Below are 15578 nucleotides of genomic sequence, written 5' to 3' on the forward strand. Positions count from 1 at the left end.
TGAGTTAGATTTTGCTTGTCAAGTAACTATATCTTATTTTAGGATTTCTTTTTTTATTTTTATTGAATTGTTTTATTTTTTTGTAGCGCAGTCATTACTAATATTGTTCATTTAACTGTTGTCCAATTCACCCTGGGTGTTTTGTACAGTATATATATATATATATATATATATATATATATACCGATCAGCCACAACATTAAAACCACCTGCCTAATATTGTGTAGGTGCCCCTCATGCTGCCAAAACAGCGCCAACCCGCATCTCAGAATAGCATTTTTCATTTTCTTCTCACCACAATTGTACAGAGCGGTTATCTGTGTTACCGTAGACTTTGTCAGTTCGAACCAGTCTGGCTATTCTCTGTTGACCTCTCTCATCAACAAGGCATTTCCATCAACATAACTGCTGCTCACTGGATGTTTTTCATTTTTGGCACCATTCGGAGTAACTTCTAGAGACTGTCGTGCGTGAAAATCCCAGATCAGCAGTTACAGAAATACTCAAGCCAGCCCATCTGGCACCAACAATCATGCCACACTCCAAATCACTGAGATCACATTTTTTCCCCATTCTGATTGTTGATGACCCATATCTGCATGATTTTATGCACTGCACTCCTGCCACACAATTGGCTGATTAGATAATCGCATGGATGATTGTTGGTGCCAGACGGGCTGGTTTGAGTATTTCTGTAACTGCTGATCTCCTGGGATTTACACACGCAACAGTCTCTATTTACTCAGAATGGTGCCACAACAAAAAACATCTAGTGAGCGGCATTTCTGCGGACGGAAACGTCTTTTTGATGAGAGGTCAACAGAGAATAGCCAGACTGGTTCGAACTGACAAAGTCTACAGTAACTCAGATAACCGCTCTGTACAATTGTGGTGAGAAGAATATGAAGAATGCTATTCCGAGATGCGGGTTGGCGATGTTTTGGTGGCATGAGGGGGACCTACACAATATTAGGCAGGTGGTTATAATGTTGTGGCTGATCGTGTGTGTGTGTGTGTATATATATATATATATATATATATATATATATATATATATATATATATATATATATATATATATATATATCTGTATATATAGTATATTCAATTACTCTTACCATATAGCAGCTGTAACATGTCCACTACATTGATTTCATATAAAGCCCTCAGTGAAAATTATGGAAGCTTTTTTTAAGCAGAGGCTATTTCCATTAAGTTTCCAATGATTAACTGCATCCACTGCTAATGTAAGATACATTACACAACCATCTTTATTAAACATAATCAATTACCCACCATAATCAATTTGTTGTTTTTCACAACAGCTTTAATGCTGTAAAAAGTTACAATAATATATATATATATATATATATATATATATATATATATATATTCCTTGTAATCACTACCATAAAATATTAAGCTCACTGGATAAGTTATTGAAGTGTGTTTGTGCATTGGGAACTGCTGTGGAAACTATGGTATAATTTTTCTTTGATTCAGCCACAGTGAATGCCATGGAGAGAACCGAGCTAAAGATTGCACAAATATCAGAACAGCTTGGACTGAGCTGGACTGGTAAGAGCTTTGCCCTGAAAAATATATCTTTTTATTGCCTGTTTTCCTCATGGTCTCAATAATTTTTCCCTTAATTCACATTTGCTAAGTTATTTGGTCTGTTTCGTTTGTAGAGCTGGCAAGGGAGCTGCAGTTTAGTGTGGATGAAATAAACAGGATAAGAGTGGAGAACCCCAACTCCCTCCTGGACCAGAGTTCAGCTCTTCTCAACCTGTGGGTCAGCCGAGAGGGAAAGAAGGCCAAGAGTGAGGATTCTTAATTAAAGTTCTACTCTCACTGGCTTTTTACATTGAACAGGGTCATATCATGAGGAATTAGGTTTCTGTTGGTCTTTTGAGATGAAAGAATTTGATGCACTTTGAAAACATACTCGATCTGAACTTCTACAACTTTAACTTCATATGGTTAAACATATGACCAACATATGACCAACATCTACAGATGACCGTCCACGTTTACACGTTAACGACGCCTGTGGTCGATCATAAATTTGACATGCTCAGTCACATTGAGGTTATGAGGAGGAAGCAGGATAGATTATATTTTATTCCAAAACACCAAAAGGACTAACAATTAGAGGTAAATAAGGGAAAGTCGGTCAAAACGTGTGCCGTTTCTGGCTGTATGTAGCACCTTCTGCTCTGCATATCCATCTGAAGGAACCCACCATTAGAAACAAGCAGATGAAGTTTATTTTTTAACAAGGTTCCTTATCATTTTAGTCTGGATTTAACAGTTTGTACAGTGCAGCAATGGGCATGGCCATGAAGTTTTGGTATTTTCGTACAAGCATGATTGCGAAAAAGTAAAATATGACTGTTTTATATACGTATGTATAAATACAAATCTGTTATACAGATGCAAGGGAATGTATGGCAGAAGAGGTAGGGTATTTTGGATAAATAGACTAAGCTGTGTATTGTACATACTGTAATTATTGCTCAGTGGGGCAGTTTTAACTGTTCATGAGATGGATAGCCTGAGGGAAAAAACTGTTCCTGTGCCTGACGGTTCTCTGTAGCGCTGTTCAGAAGGCAACTGTTCAAAAAGGTAGGGGGCTGGGTGAGTGGGGTTCAGAGTGATTTTAATTGAAAAATAAACCATGACACATAGATTAACACAAATTTCATAAATCCTTGTTTCATAAGACGGCTACAACTCTGATAGTCAGGGACATAATTTTATGTTCCACTATATTTTCTGAGCTTGGACATTAACTTTATTACCACCTGCTTGTAGAATCTCCAAACTGCACATGCAGGAACTGAATTTAGACTTTGTGCTGAAAACAGACCTGCTTTTGAAACGTCTAGCACAATGACCTATTTCTCAGGAAAATAGCTAATTGTGCTTTGCGCTACTTTATTAACATACAACACACCCACAGTTTGCGTGTATACACCCACACATAGCACAAACACTCCCACCCATGGCCATATGTGCAGGCACGAAAATTGCTCTAAAATTAGCGCTCTCATGAAAATTGGATGAGATGTAGTGCACGGTCTTTGCACGTAGCGTTGCGCTTTGCGAACTCCCAAAAATAGAACCCCTTAGGTTTTCAATAATTTTTATTTTTTTACTTCGCCATGAAAATAGCCATAGACACTGGCATGGCGTTAACAAACAACAAACAGAGACCAATTTCACCCTTACTATTCCCTTGTCTGTGAGTGCTACCGTAACACTCATCATATCTTTTACAGTGGAGAATTTGTATGGAGCTTTAAAGAACATTGACCGGTCAGACATTGTGAAGTCTCTGGAAGCCCAGGTTCCTCAGGCTGTTCCTGAGGTGGTGGAGGAAGGAGCCTGCAGACTGGCTGATCGCGACTCCACTCTGCTTTCCCCTAGTGTCGTCAATGGTAAGAACAGACTGCAACTTGCACTGATCTTCTAATCCTCTGAACTTATCAATGGCTACATCTTTGAACTGACACTAGGCACCAAGTAATACAAGGCTTACCGGTAGATGAAGGAAATTGCTTGAGTAGGCCACTAATTGCATATTAGCTGTAGTCTCAAAATCCATAGCATGAAATCTGGGAAGAAAGAAGGTCTGAGACAGGAACGTAATGAGAGCTACTTTTTCCCCCAGTTTTCCAATTTTTCTTGAATCGCGAAGGAAACAGGCATGTCATGGCAATGCTACAATTTTCTGCCTATACCATTCATTATTATTATGACTACATGAGATCATTATTTAACAAATAAAAAGATTTCAAGTGTCCTCCAATGTAACAGGTACTATCTTAAGTAGGAATGTGCAAAACTATTTATATTTTCAAAATCGACTAGTCCCTTTTTTTTATTTGAGAATTTTTTAGATTTTTTTTAATTTGACATACCATCTTTAAAATGCAATGTTCTTGACCAGACGCTAAAAAATAGCTCTGGACACAACAGCCAAAGATGTCCATCTGCATGTGTTTGGCTGTAGCGGCAGTGCTTTAAAGGGGCATTCAGTAGTTCTCTAGCTAGCATTAGCGTTGCTCTTCTTCGTGTACTTTAAGTACCGATGTGACAATAGTGTTAGACGCTATACTGCCATCTATCGACGTGGATCAGCATGATGGTCTCTGCTGCCCTTGCCAGCTCTGGAATATCATTTGCATCCGGAAAATGTCGGAGTTTGAGGTAATTTCTAAACTTATTTATTACTACCATAATATAATTACTTTGCCTAAAAACAAATGTCAGAAATCAAGTGAACAGACTTCTACAGTTAAGGACAGATTATTATTGTCCCAATAATCTTTGGAGACTGTCTATATGTTTCATGTTATTTCTAAAGACAGTTATTACCTTTATTAGAGAACAGCTTAGCATAAACTAAACCTCAATTATCTAGCGATACAAAATGTTATGGTAAAGGAAAGATTAGAATTGTTTTTGATGATCAAATTTAGGATGTCCATGAATACTGTTTTTGACAAAGTCATGGTTTACACAAAATCCACAACAATCGCTGTACCAAGCTACTTTGCACTAAATGAATGAAGACATAGATGCCTTAACGTTACCGATGTTTACTCTAGTTTTTTGCCTTTGCTGGTCTTTCTCTCTTCTTGTTTCATACAAAACTTCTTCTTCGGCTGTACAGCTACTGGATCTCCCATTGTCTCTGCTGCTAAAGCACGATAAATAAGTATGTTCCATTGTGTTCTTTTCGCTCTTTGCATCACCAAACAACAAAACTGTGCGCTAAATAGGCATAGCCAAGCGTATCTAAATAGGCGGCAGCCAATGAGTGCAAGGATTCTCTTCTTCGACGTTTAGTGAAACACTGTGGGTGATGTGATTTCAACATGGCGAAACACATTGAAGGGGGTGACCCACACCATGTAGAATACATTTTTTTTTATAGAAAACTATTATGAGAACAGTCTTCATCTCATGTGAGTGTACACCATTTGGATCAAACTTCACAAAAACACAATTCATTCGTTAATGTGTAACGAATGCACCTTTAAAGAAAATTAATATAAAGACGCAACATCTCTGAGATGGTGTTACCATCCTGCTAAACCAAAGCACTCTATCTGCATGCAAATAAAGCACCACCGATAAAAATATCAAAATAAAAAGGAAAAATCTAGATGAACCAGTCAGACTTTCTGATTGTTTCTTTGGATTTTTGGGTGACTAATTGACTAGTCGACCAATGTGACCTATCTGTATTTCTTCGCCATAATCATAAAGCAGTTAATGTGCATGAAATAAAGAAAACGTAACAGTAACGCTAAAAAAATAAATAAATAAATAAAAAATATGTATTGGGGTACTGACCATTTATTTGTTTGGTGTGTGTTTTCAAAAATGATCATGAGAAATGGTGAGGAGCATGCAGGCTTGTATGGATGAGTCCTACAAGGAAAGACTCTCCCTCTCAAAACACAACAGGCCTCCATACTTGTGTCTGCCTTGCTCCCTCTCTCTTTTCCTCCCTCTCTCTTTCTCAAACATGTCATCTGCAGCCCAGCCGCCCTACTCTTCCTCCTCACAGCTCTCCTCTTCGACCTCCGACCTCATAAAGACCTCTTCTGGGCCTCCTCTTTTCCTCTCATTCTAGTTTTTTTGTTTGTTTTGTCCTCTTGTTCCCATTGGGTGGGAACTGTGCTGTGTCTGTATGCATGTGCATGCTGCTTGATGTGCTCTCTTTTTGTCTTCTCTGAAAAAGAAATGTATTGTTAGGCTTCAGCTAAAAAGAGGCCTTTGTTTTTGTTGTTCTGTAACAAACTTGTGTATGCATGGCATGATTTTAACGTATGAATTTCCTCCTGTGTATATTTCACTATTTGTTTGAGTGATGCTTTAACTCCTGAATTTCAGTAACTTCAGTAACTCTTCTCATCTTTGGTGAATACACTGACGTTGTTCTTTTAAGCCCTGCTGTTCTGTTGGCAACAGTTTACATTGTTGGAAAATGGATCTGTGACCCTATCATGTTGCAGAAGCATTTTTGGAACATTATGTGTCAACTGATATATTGCTGTTGGTGTTTATCGATGGCGTGTGTATGTGTGTGGATGACACCATTTCAAACCGCAGGGCTTTGTGTTGTTTATGATGTAATGGGCTGTATTCACAAAGGGAATCATGTAGCCATTAAGGACAAGTCTTTGTAGAGGTTTATTTTAGTGTGGTGAAGTGTGTAGTTTTTGCGCCTCTAGAGTCACAAAATGGATTTGCAAAAATAATGTCTGTTTTCAGACATTTTTACCAAACACTCCCCTATCTTCCATTGGCTGAGACAAACTAATAGTCCCGTTCCAAATTCATACAAGTGGTTGAGCCAATGTTGCTGTGTTGGGTTAGTTGGGAGGCTCAAACAGAGCAATGTTGTGACTCCAGCCAGGTCTCCTAAGCAACCAAATTGGCCCGGTTGCTAGGGAGGGTAGAGTCACATGGGGTAACCTCCTCGTGGTCGTTATAATGTGGTTCATTCTCGGTGGGGCGCGTGGTGAGTTGAGCGCAGATGCCGCGGTGGATGGTGTGAAGCCTCCACACGCATATGTCTCCGTGGCAACGCGCTCAACAAGCCACGTGATAAGATGCGCAGGTTGATGGTCTCAGATGCGGAGGCAACTGGGATTCATCCTCCGCCACCCGGATTGAGGCGAATCACTACGCGACCACGAGGACTTAAAAGCGCACTGGGAATTGGGCATTCCAAATTGGGTGAAAAAAAAAGCAGAGCAATGTTTTGAAACCGCCACAGTCTTTTTAGGGAAATCAATCTACAAATGGCTTACTTAAAATTGTCACTGCATATTTAGCAGAGATAGAAGAAAGTATTGTATTTTAACACTGAAAATAATACATACTTTAACTTAAAATTATGCTGAAATGAAAATATACAGAATTATAATTATACAGGAAAAAAATTCACATGTGGATGCAGTCCTAATGTGTGTGTTTGTGTGTTTGTGAGTGTGTGTGTGTGTGTGTGTGTGTGTGTATGTGTGTGTGTGTGTGTGTGTGTGTGCGTACTTGTGCTTATGAAAAAGAAAAATGTAACCCCCCCCCGTCAGTCCATATAATCTAATCAGATCACTCAAAACAATGTGTGATTTCAAGATGTTGCGGGCCATAATTTTGTGTTGTGTTTTATATTGTGTTTTGTGTTGTATAATGTTACGTAGTGTGTGTCTCACAGTTTGAGTGGGATTTTTACATTGATTTGCACGCGTGCGTATTTGGGTGTGTGTTTTTGGATGTGTGTGTCTTCATTTGTTCCATTTGTATATAACGATCAATAAAGTTGTGATTGTGTGCATTATAGTAAATCCCTGCAGCACATTTTACGCATTTGCCCCATGTTGTGTTGTTTATGTTGAGTGTTTGTATTGAGCCTCAAGGTGTGTACTGTGTGTGTTGGACTCACATGTTTGTGTATTGTCATTACTGGGGGCACAGCGAAGGTCTCCATTTTCTTCTTCAATATTTCTTTATTTCTTTTTTCATTATCTTACCATCCATCATGACTATTACCATCCATTCATCTATCCATCTACTGTACCTACCCATCTACATTAGCTAAACATCTAATAAAAATGGTGCCATTTGTTCGATAGATAATCGAGTCGACTAATAAAAGTAGTTTATTGTATAGTTGCGTTTTACTTACATAAATTACACTGTTGGTACTAGTCTAAAAAAGATTCCAAATTCCTTTTTACGTTTTTATGGAGACTCGCGTTCTGGCAAAGAAATGTAAAATTGAACAGCTTGACTGTCTTTGGATTTTTGGGTATATAAAGTAATTGGATGAGAAACATGATCAAACAAACAAGTAAAAAAAAAAATCAGTAACACTTTACATAGTCCATTTGAAAAGTATGAAATGTTACTATAATGAAAGGCAGTATTTACTCATGTCAGGACAGTAACAGGAACAGTGTAATGTAAGGTGAGACCAATCCATGTTATCAGGAGTGCAGGTGTAATGCGATTATTTTTTTGTTTTTTGTTTTGTTTTATTTTGTACCATACAAAATTGTTTTGTTTTGGACCATACCTGGGAAAGAGGCAATACAAATGCCTTAATTATAGTTCTGTGTCATTATTCAATATTAGCTGATGCCCAGTTAATTAAACTAACTAAAGCTCATGTCAGTGGTACACTTTTAGTCGTCTGTTTTCAATTTTCTGAATACTTATTATAATATACTGTATATTGGTGAGTTTTTCATTCAGAATGAAATAGTTGGTCAGAAACATGCATGCAATTACACACATGGCATGTAAATACAAATAAGTTATATATTTAGCGATTCCATATCCATTTGAACAATCCCAATGTATATGAATGTGAATCGCACATTATACCATACACACAAAAGAAAAGCCATTGTTACATACTCATTAAACTGAAAGTGCTGCTTGGTCATGTACACAACTTTCATACATATGAGAAAGAAAGATCTGACATGAGGCAATTTTGGATTCCTGAGCAGATTAGTATGTATGTGGGTGGGTAAGTGTTTGTTAACGGAATATTCTGTTTTCTTTTTAATGTAATGTCAATGTACTGCATCTTTGGCATGCTGTCGATTACCACAGACATTAATTTAGACTTGCACCTCATTTTATATAAATGAACACATGGTACAATGGATCATTACCAGAAAAATGGAAAGCACCGCAAATAAACATTTAAAACATGCAACTATCACTTTTTAACAAAAAATGTTTAAACTTTTGTTTTGTTTTTTAATTGATGTGAATAAAACCAGTAAAATCCATGATTTTATTTATTTATTTTAATGGTAAAATAAACTATTTGGGTAGATTTTTTTTGATAGAATGGTGTACTTATGACTAAACTAAGATCTGATTACATTCTTAAAATAAATGATGCTTGTACAATATTTTTGCCTCTGCACTGGAACAGTTTTACATAGCCACAGTCTACCCTTCTTTTTGCTCTGCTCTGTTATCCCCTATTCTTGGCCCCAACCCCCAATCCCAAAAGTGAAATTCTGTCGAAAGTATTGTCTGTAGTAATCAACAGCATACCATAGATGCAGTACATAGACAATAGGTTGGAAAAAAACCTGAAAACTCATTCAACAGTGGATTGCTTGCTGTGAGTGATTTAAATGCCCCATCTCTTTCTACAGAAAAACAGTCCAGTGACCCGGCATTTACTGTTAAACTAGAAACTTATACTTGAAAGCACTACACCTTTGCTCACCTACACATTGACAGAAACCGACCACACCCAGAGCACTGTGTTCCATTCTGCATGCGCTCTCAGTGAGGGTCATGCCCCCTCCACCTACCCCCACTGTGTCTGAATGGTGTTAGCGTTGCCTTTTTTGTCTGGCTGTCCCTCAGGTTACGGGCTGGTGCAAGAGGAGCTGCTCTCCCCCGCTTCTATGCAGTATAGCCTGCCCTCCCCACTGGGCGTTGAGCCCTACTGGCAGGAGGTGTCCAGCCTGGAGTGTGCTCCTATCGCCACCACCGAGGAGGACACCATGATGGAGATGTCAGATGTGCAGGTGTGGCCAGCAGGGGTCAGTCCGTCCCTGGTGACTGTTGAGGACTCGTCCCTGGACGGTAGCAGCCGTGCGGATGATTCGGAGGGCAACACGTTGAGCCTGCCCTGCAGTAGCTTGGGGAGACCCAGCAGTGGAGCCAGCGGGGCCAGTGGTTCTATTATGGAGCTGGAGGAGGAGGAGGAGGAAGAGGAGATTGATGAAGATGACTTACAGCATGAGCCAGTGTCCGGGATCGCAGAAAAAGCATGGGCCAGTGGTGCTATCCCAAAGACCAACTACAATGGGCAGGCTGGAGGTCAGAGGTCGGAGGTCATGAGGACAGAGTTGGTGGCGGGCTGCAGTGTGACAGGTGTAGCTAGAGGAGGAGGAAAGGGTGGAAAAGGGGCAAGTTCAGAGGAAAAGTTTTCTGTTCTTACAGGGCAACAGATCTACGCTCAGTTGTGTGAGAGAACTGGACTGACTCGAGCGCTTGAACACAATGGAGACAGGTATGGATTAGTTTAGTACCCCACATTATACTGCCTACTTCTGTTTCACACATCCTATGTCTGCAACTGCAAGCTCGCTTTGTACTTTCACACTGACAGCATTTCTGCTGCATTACAGAGTTAAGCTCAATCGACAACATTTGTAGAATAACGTTGATTACCACAAAAAATAATTTCAACTCGTCACTTATTTAAAAAAGCAAAAATCATGGTTACAGTAGGGCACTTACAATGTAAATGGGGCCAGTCCATAAACATTAAAATACACAGTGTTTGAAAAGTAGAACCAAATGATGTAAACATTATACATGATTTTAGTGTGATAAAGTTGCATAATAACCTTATCTGTGTAATGTAATATCCAATATTACAACTTCGTTGTCATGAAGAATTTACACTGATAAACCCTGTTAATGATAAATGCAGTAAATTCCTGATTTATCATTCTCGAATCATGTTAACAAGTATAATGTTTATGTCTTGTGGCAATACTTTTGACACAGTGTGTGTTTTAATGGTTATGGACTGGCCCCATTCACTTCCATTGTCAGTGCCTTGCTCTAAATGTGATTTTCGCTTTTTTATATAATGTATAAGTAAACAAGGGATGAGTCAATTCTTTTCCAGGGAAATCAAGCTTGTATTGAACCCGGAATATTCCTTTAAAACATTCCAATAATATTAAAAAAACGGTTTTGGGTAATATGCCATTGAGAATTATTAAGAATTTGATCATCATGACATCTAATTTACATGAGTTGCATACCCCATTTACATTCAAATTCAAATTAATCTACACGGAATGGAACCCAAACCCCAAAGAGCAGACTAAACTTCCTAAATCACCTGGATTCAGTCAGATTCACTGAAAAGAAAGTGCTTTTTGTGCAACTTGCATCAAGACCAACAGATCAAAGTTCAAAGAATGGGTGTGTTGTTTGCTCCTTTTTTTTCCATAAAAGCTTATATTGCAAAATATTTTGTTTGATGAATAGATTTACAGTGTATTTTAAACATATTTCCTTTCAGTGTTTGGTGTGTGATGCGTGTCAAAATAGACTTGGTGCAGAAACTTTACTCTCAGTGCAACCTCTGGGACATAGCACCATGCTACTCACGTAGGCAGTGAGAATGCTGTAACCTGATATTATGTGCGCTGAAATAAATATGTGCCACTCTCACGTTGCAGATTCAGGATGTGTACAACAGGCCTTAGACAAACAAGCATCATTTACATCATCTTTGTGCATCTAAACTTTGCAGGCTTGGTGGGGATGCCTTCCAGCCTTACTCCCAGGAGAAAGAAGGCTTCGCTGACTCCCTCCACAGCTGGTCCCAACCCAAAGCAAGACAGACCAAGGAGGCCATGATGTCATCATCCCAGGACCACAATCAGTCACGTGTAGCACAGGAGGCCCTGCTTACCCCGGTATGTGATACAGGCCATTCAGAGGTCCTGTGTGGACGTCTGCTGGGCACTCATCCATTTGAGAAAGGGCTGGGCTTCTCCCATCAGGAGGGGGAATTACGGGCATGGGACCAGGACAGACAGAAGGCACAGGTGTGTCCTCTGGCCTGTCCAGTCTGAGCAAAGAGCATGTTTTAGAGCATGGTGTTGATGTGCAATATTTGCTGATTACAAACTTGAACCATAACTATTATTCATCACTCTTATCACTCATATATATCACTCTTTGCAGAAAGATGATTCAGTAGATCTCACCGGTGATCATCTACATGAAGAGCAATTTACAGATGAGCACGGGAATGTTGTAAGCAAGGTGACTGCCTCAATTCAGTTCAGGTTTATTATGGTGACAAACACACTCATGTAATGACCCCTTGCGGTGTAAAGGCTAAGTATACTTTGGTTTTCTGCACGCTGTTACATCTCCTGTGCAGCCCGGACTTTCTGCCTCATGTGCCTGTGCGCGATAATCTGAAAGTTTTCCAAACTGATATCAGCATTTTTTCAGATAAAATAGAGCTACTTGTTGCTACAACAAACCCTTAAATCTAAGCACAATAGTCTTTGTCTCTTCATACATACTTCTCAACACAACGTTAGTAAAGTGTGAACAGCAGGGTAACTCGAACTTCGGTTTCATTTCCTCTAACATGTTTTGGAAAAAAGGGAGTCTCCACCACATTAAGTTTTTTCCTAGGGTTCAAAGCTTCCTTTCACTGCTTATCCCTGCCATTCGCTTGATAACTGTTCACATGGGATATTAGAATGGTTGTGTTCCCAGAGTATGGCAGTTCTGCTTTGCTCTTTTTACACACTATTTTGATTTGTCCAGGTATCGGACAGCTCCATCAACCTAGAATCCAAAATGACTCCAAATTTGCTTCTTTTGACCCTTCCCCAAATCTCTCCAATTTGTTTATTCGCCATAATATAATATTACCCACAATGAAACACCATGCAAAACACCAGCTGCACAAATGTAGGGGTGACAGAGGTGACAATTACTTGGTATTAAGTAGAGTAAACGTTATATCACCCCCTTGTGGTCTCCCAAAGCTTTTACACCAGACTACATTACACAGAAGGCCAACTGACTGTGAATATGAAAGCATACAAGTTAGGCTTCTAATTTAAATGTCGGCTAATGTTAATATATATATGGCTCAAAAACGTATTGGAGAAATAACGTGCCAATCAATAATCGATGTATCAATATTTTATGACATTCCTACTAATAATATTATCCAATCACACGCACAGCCTGACGTCAGTGGAAATGAAAGTAATTTCAGGAGTAATGGTGCGTAACACGTCATGTCGGAATTACCGTAATTATGAGATTCCAACTTGTAAAAAAGCTTTCACGTCTTCGTAGAGCTTGTAATTACACATTGTAAACTCGGAATTCTACTGTATGAAAGCTCTGACTTGACAGTAATGACGTCATGTGAAAAGAACCAATATGGCAGCGGCATCAACAGTTAAAGGTTATGTATACATATTTCTGTTTGATATGCCATCTTATTATACCAACATTACCTGGAGCATTTTCTTTGTTCTTTTTTAAATCCATGCTATAGTGTCTGTTTATTAAACCTGCATCTAAGGAAATGTGCAGCAGAGGTCTGTATTTGGCAGTGTTTGAAACTGATTGCACTATTGACATAATGAGGTCCCATGGCTTTTCTTAAAACTGAATTTGAAATTTGGCAGTTCTGTATTAACAGCAACCCTCATGAAAAGATCATACATGAAATACTGATTACAACAATGCAATACATACTATCAGAAAGAACATAATCTGCCATCTTTGATCCTTACCGAAAATGACATTGAATGGCACATGGAATAATGTGGCAGCACGCACAATTACAATTGCAAATTTCAAAAGAAACTACTCGTATGTAAATTAATAAGCACCGTCATACACATGTCTGACAGAAGACTGGCACAGATCAGCAATGACAAAATGCATTTAGTTTAAAAACAATTAAAACAGTCGAAAATGTCAAAACACCTTCCAAAATGACTGAGCTGGGATGTCCTGGAGAGGAATGGGTGAACTTTGGAACACAGAAGAGATGTTTTGGATTCATGGTGAGTGAAACAGTTCCAGTAAAGTGGAGATTCACTGACTTTTGTCTCACAGTCCTTTGTTGAAATAGACCTTCTGTACTCCAGGATGACTGGCTCCAATCTTTTCCTGCAACTCTGGTTCCAAGCGACTCAACACCATTGAGCTCTTTTGTGGAAATATTGCACAGCACAGTGGAGTTGCAAACACAAAGCAAAATCCAACCAAGCCAACTTGAATGGGTGTACTCATCCATGGAAACCTCTTGAGGAAGGCCTTTCTTTTCCAAGGAGTTCATTAAAAATGGAGGGATGGCCATTACCAGAGAGGCCATGAGGATTCTGGACACTACCACTTGTGTGATGGCCTGTTGAGCTGCCTTTGAAGATTCTCCTAATCGATTGTCATTCTCATCTGTTACTGGAATGCCGTGTTTGAGTTCCCGTTGTCTCATCAGCGGAATATTGATACAGTTTGCAGCGGCTACAGCAGCAAATGGCACATAGCGGCCTATGAGTGGAGAAACATGCTTTGCTAATGCGTTTAGTCCTAAAGCCATCGCCACCGCCCCTATGGTGGCTGATACATATGCTGTGCCAAGTTGGTTTACTGTGATGGGAGCATCTCCACTCCTGTTGGTGTAGTTGACTATTGCATTAAAAGACTGATTGATCCACTGCCAAAACAGAACAGCTGGAGTCGTCCTGTAGAGTGTCATCATGCATCCAGTGATGGTCATATTCATGGGGACCTGAGCAGACATGCAACCAATCAGGAGCATTTTCTCGCCCATGTCTGGATGGAATGCAGAGTCCAAAATATACTTTGCCCGCCAAAGATCATCTTCTGTGAGACCTGGCGTTACCACCCCTTTTCTGTAATCCTGAATAATCTGACGTGCTTTTTCTGGTTGTTCGTTTGAAAGGAGGATATTTCTGGGGTCAGTGACAGTAAAGAAATGCTTTGCTCGACCCACAAATGTTTCCTGATCCCATCGAGGTTCTTTAATGTTAATGGAGGAGGAGAGCTCGGCTGCCATGGTACAAGTGCAACAGTGCGCCGTCAGACACAATCACAGCACTCCACAGCAGATATCTGTTTCGCGCACTGAGGCCGAATGAATGTCATTTTCTTTGTTCTTTAACATTTTGCAATAACATATCAAGGTGAATTAATGAACTGATGCAGTGATAAATATTTTGCTGTTATCAATAAAAAAGCAGTTTCTGCATTATGAGTGTTGTCATAGAAACAAATAACTTCCGAGTTCCCAAGACGTGAACGGCTCCGAGTAGAACCTTCGAGTTGCCATCTCATAATTACAGTAATTCCAACGTGAATGCAGCATAAGAGCAAGTTATTGCATTTTTTTTTCTTTGGAATAACATGCACAAATTATTTGCATACAATAAGACCTGTAATGTACCTTAAGAAAGTAAATAGGGTAGATTTTGATTTCATGTTGACTAAATTAAAATGCTGACATGTTTATATCTTGCTACCTGAATAATAACACATATAGTTTAATGGCACAAACATTTGAAGCTAACTTTATCATTGCCTTGGCCAAGCATTCTTGTCTGCATTTTTGTATTTGAATAGAGTATCGTTTCTGTCCTAAGATTCCATGAGAGTTTGTAAAATATGTTATGGTCTTCTCCTTTCTCTCCCCTTGCTCCTTTTCATTTCAGTTGGGTGTGGATGTGAAGAGGGATGTTCAGGCTGTGAAGCACTCCAGTCTTCGGAGAGTAAAGCACTGAATCTAACGCATACTGTCCTGAAGGTAAGAGCAGGAAAAGTTTATATGATTTTCAGAGGTGCATTATATAACATTTAAAGGAATATTCTAGTTCAATACAGGCTAAGCTGAATCGACAGCATTTGGGGCATAATGTGGATTGCAACTTTGACTTGTTCCCTACTTTTCATTAAAAAAATTGAATAAAAAAAAGCAAAAATCTGGG

General features: G+C 39.2%; 1 protein-coding gene and 1 pseudogene across 4 annotated transcripts in view; one reads left to right on the top strand and one right to left on the bottom strand.

Moving 5' to 3' along the window:
* LOC127431004 (ankyrin-1-like) overlaps positions 1–15578 on the top strand; it is a 113718-nt gene that overhangs the window by 94523 nt on the left and 3617 nt on the right. For 2 of the 4 annotated variants that reach the window (XM_051681174.1, XM_051681175.1), the window contains 7 exons: positions 1504–1578; positions 1692–1823; positions 3285–3443; positions 9421–10072; positions 11336–11633; positions 11773–11853; positions 15306–15397. In XM_051681174.1, the coding sequence (XP_051537134.1) occupies positions 1504–1578; positions 1692–1823; positions 3285–3443; positions 9421–10072; positions 11336–11633; positions 11773–11853; positions 15306–15374 (1466 nt within the window). In that variant the 3' untranslated portion in view covers positions 15375–15397. The remainder of the gene's footprint in view (positions 1–1503; positions 1579–1691; positions 1824–3284; positions 3444–9420; positions 10073–11335; positions 11634–11772; positions 11854–15305; positions 15398–15578) is intronic. The other 2 variants (XM_051681176.1, XM_051681179.1) reach the window with 2 other exon arrangements.
* Positions 13561–15273, bottom strand: LOC127431005 (sideroflexin-1-like; annotated as a pseudogene).

The sequence above is a fragment of the Myxocyprinus asiaticus genome, chromosome 40, assembly GCF_019703515.2.
Source record: "Myxocyprinus asiaticus isolate MX2 ecotype Aquarium Trade chromosome 40, UBuf_Myxa_2, whole genome shotgun sequence".
NCBI classification, from domain to species: Eukaryota; Metazoa; Chordata; class Actinopteri; order Cypriniformes; family Catostomidae; genus Myxocyprinus; species Myxocyprinus asiaticus.